Source organism: Nanorana parkeri, unplaced genomic scaffold (genome assembly GCF_000935625.1).
Source record: "Nanorana parkeri isolate BGI_ZX_2015 unplaced genomic scaffold, ASM93562v1 scaffold269, whole genome shotgun sequence".
In the NCBI taxonomy this organism is placed as follows: Eukaryota; Metazoa; Chordata; class Amphibia; order Anura; family Dicroglossidae; genus Nanorana; species Nanorana parkeri.
The window spans coordinates 1,301,581-1,304,016 of NW_017306537.1; the positions used below are offsets into that span (position 1 = coordinate 1,301,581).

Below are 2,436 nucleotides of genomic sequence, written 5' to 3' on the forward strand. Positions count from 1 at the left end.
GTCCTCCCGTTACCCTAAGCTCAGTATACCGCGAGCTTCAGCTCGCGGTATACTGAGACGCCGCAGCCGGAGCGGATCCCGACATCGATGTCGAGATACGCCCAGCTGCGTGAGTGACAGCTGGCTCTGCCTATCTAGAGGCAGAGCCAGCTGTACCTGCCCCCTCCCCAGTCCGTTCCGCCAGTCAGCGCTGGCGGATCGGAGCGGGGGGAATCCAGCGAGGGAATCCAGATCGAGAGGTGAGCGAACGCCGGTACATGTTCGCTCACCTCCCGATCTACTGAGTCGACCTGTGACAGTCTCATTGTCACAGGTCGGCTAGAACTATGAGGTGAGTGAAAAGCACTCACCTCATAGTTCTCCTTTAAGAGAAAACTGTAAGCGCAGATGGACTTATAATTCAAGCAGACCTTCTACCTCCTGCTTCTGACCAGATCTTTTGAGTAGCCCAAATCTTACGAAAAGACAATCTTGAACTCTACTTAAGCGTCTTCTGAAAAGATTGTGGTTACTCAGCATTCCACAGGGACCATAGGGAATTAGTAGCCACCCTCCAGAAGGAAGGACAGTGTCAGCACCAATTCAGAGATGATTTGAGGGTCAACAGTCGAATGATACACAAATAAGATACATTTTTGTTAATATTTATGGTACTTGAATGCATTTTTAAGATTTAACTCCTGAATTTAGTGTCACGTTCATTTTTTTAATGATAGTTCTACTTTGAAGTGGACCTTCACCCCCATTCTCCACATTTCACAATAATACGTTTTGCCTCCTCTCTAACAGAATCAATTTTTTTTAAAAATAAATATATTTTTTAAGGTTACCTTTGCTGTCCTTCCGCATTTTTCCCGCACACCAGAATGGAGTTGCCCCCAGCCTCCTCTTATACCGATGTCACGCATGCCAGGGGTTTTTGGGCGATCTACAAAAAATGCGCATGTACCGCATAACCAGGGGGCCAGCTGTCGTCTTCTGGTTTTAGCAGCTGCCCTCCTGCTGATGTGGCACAGTGCATGCACGCCATCAGAGGCCTGGCTGCTGGAACAAGGAAGAGCTGCCAGTTCCCAATGATATAAGAGGGGAAGATGGCGGCGTGGGACGGGGTGTGCAGCAGCGGATTGCTGCAGAAAAGCGCTGGATTTGTTGGGCATCTGATTATGTTTATGAAGGATTACCCAACTATGAAGGTAAGAGGGGACTGAGAAGAATAATAAAAGGGGTGTACTTCCCCTTTAAGACCTAACCTTTTCCCACTTTATTTTTAACTATAAAAAAAAAAAGTTTTGGGTGTTATTGATCTTGAAATATTAACCCCCAAAAATCTCACCACGGACAGATCTCATCATGTACAGGGCTCTGCAGTGCAGACGGGTCAGTTTGGGATGCCAGGGACACTTCCCGGGACAAATCCATTAATCAGGGACAGCTGGCAGCTATGCCCGCACCTTCAGGTCATGGCCACCAACCAAGCCAGCATTTACACCCTGGCAGCTTCCTGCATGGCACAGCCATCGCTCACCTGTATGCCAGGCTCATACACTCGAATAATCGGGTCAGCGTGGGGTCAATGCTGCTCGCTGGGACATTGCCCGGGCTCTCTGCTTCTTTCCTCCGATGTCTATCGTCATTATGGGGCGAGGAGACCATAAAGTGCCCGCTGTGGATGACCTGCAGCAGGGGTCGGAGCCCCTCATTATCCGAGTCTGAGTCGGAGTCCGGTGTGGCCCCCGGGAGCTGTCCAGAGCCGCAGCCTGCCATGTTGTCCGCACACCCGAGGAAATGACAGCTAGGGGGGACAACCGGGCCGCGAAGCCACGCCCATTGCAGGTAAACACCAATCATAAGAAGAGAGGAAAACACAGACTGCCAGGGCTCTCCAATCACAAGGGAACACTAGCTCGATATCTGCATAACCACGCCCGCTCCAGGTCTATACCAACAAGCTCCGTCCCATTGACATAAGCCGCCTGTCAGGTAAGGATTGCTCCTGGTATGGCAGGCAGTCCCGGGTAGATGAGCCTGAAGGGAGGGTGGCATCATACAGCACTCTTCATTGTGCACCGAGCTGGAGATTGCACATGATTATTAGTTTTAGAGTTCCTATCGATAAACTTATTGTAACTCTTCGATTTCCAGGATAAATATTTGTACATGGGCGTGTCTTGAGTGTTCATCTCACCATTCACTAATAGCAAACAAGGTGTTACATAAATAGGTGATCAATTTTCTAAAGTCAGATATGCTGGGAGTACTTACATGAAGGGAGTAGACTTAGGTTAAAGCATAGCTAAACCTAAAATTGAACATGTAATACATTGCAGCTTGCCAGTTCTTAGATGTGATGACTGCATTCGTTTTCAGTTTTTATTTCTTTATTTTCACCCGGTGATCCTACCAAACACACTTCATGTCCTAGGTTGGCTACACTCA

The 2,436-nt window shown here is 48.5% G+C and overlaps 1 protein-coding gene across 1 annotated transcript in view; it reads right to left on the reverse strand.

Annotated features, from left to right (window-relative positions):
* MLXIPL (MLX interacting protein like) overlaps positions 1 to 1,842 on the reverse strand; it is a 92,289-nt gene extending 90,447 nt beyond the window's left edge. The window contains exon 1 of the mRNA XM_018557129.1: positions 1,526 to 1,842. Coding sequence (XP_018412631.1) covers positions 1,526 to 1,764 — 239 coding nt within the window. The 5' untranslated portion in view covers positions 1,765 to 1,842. The remainder of the gene's footprint in view (positions 1 to 1,525) is intronic.
* Between the last annotated feature and the right edge of the window lie 594 nt (positions 1,843 to 2,436).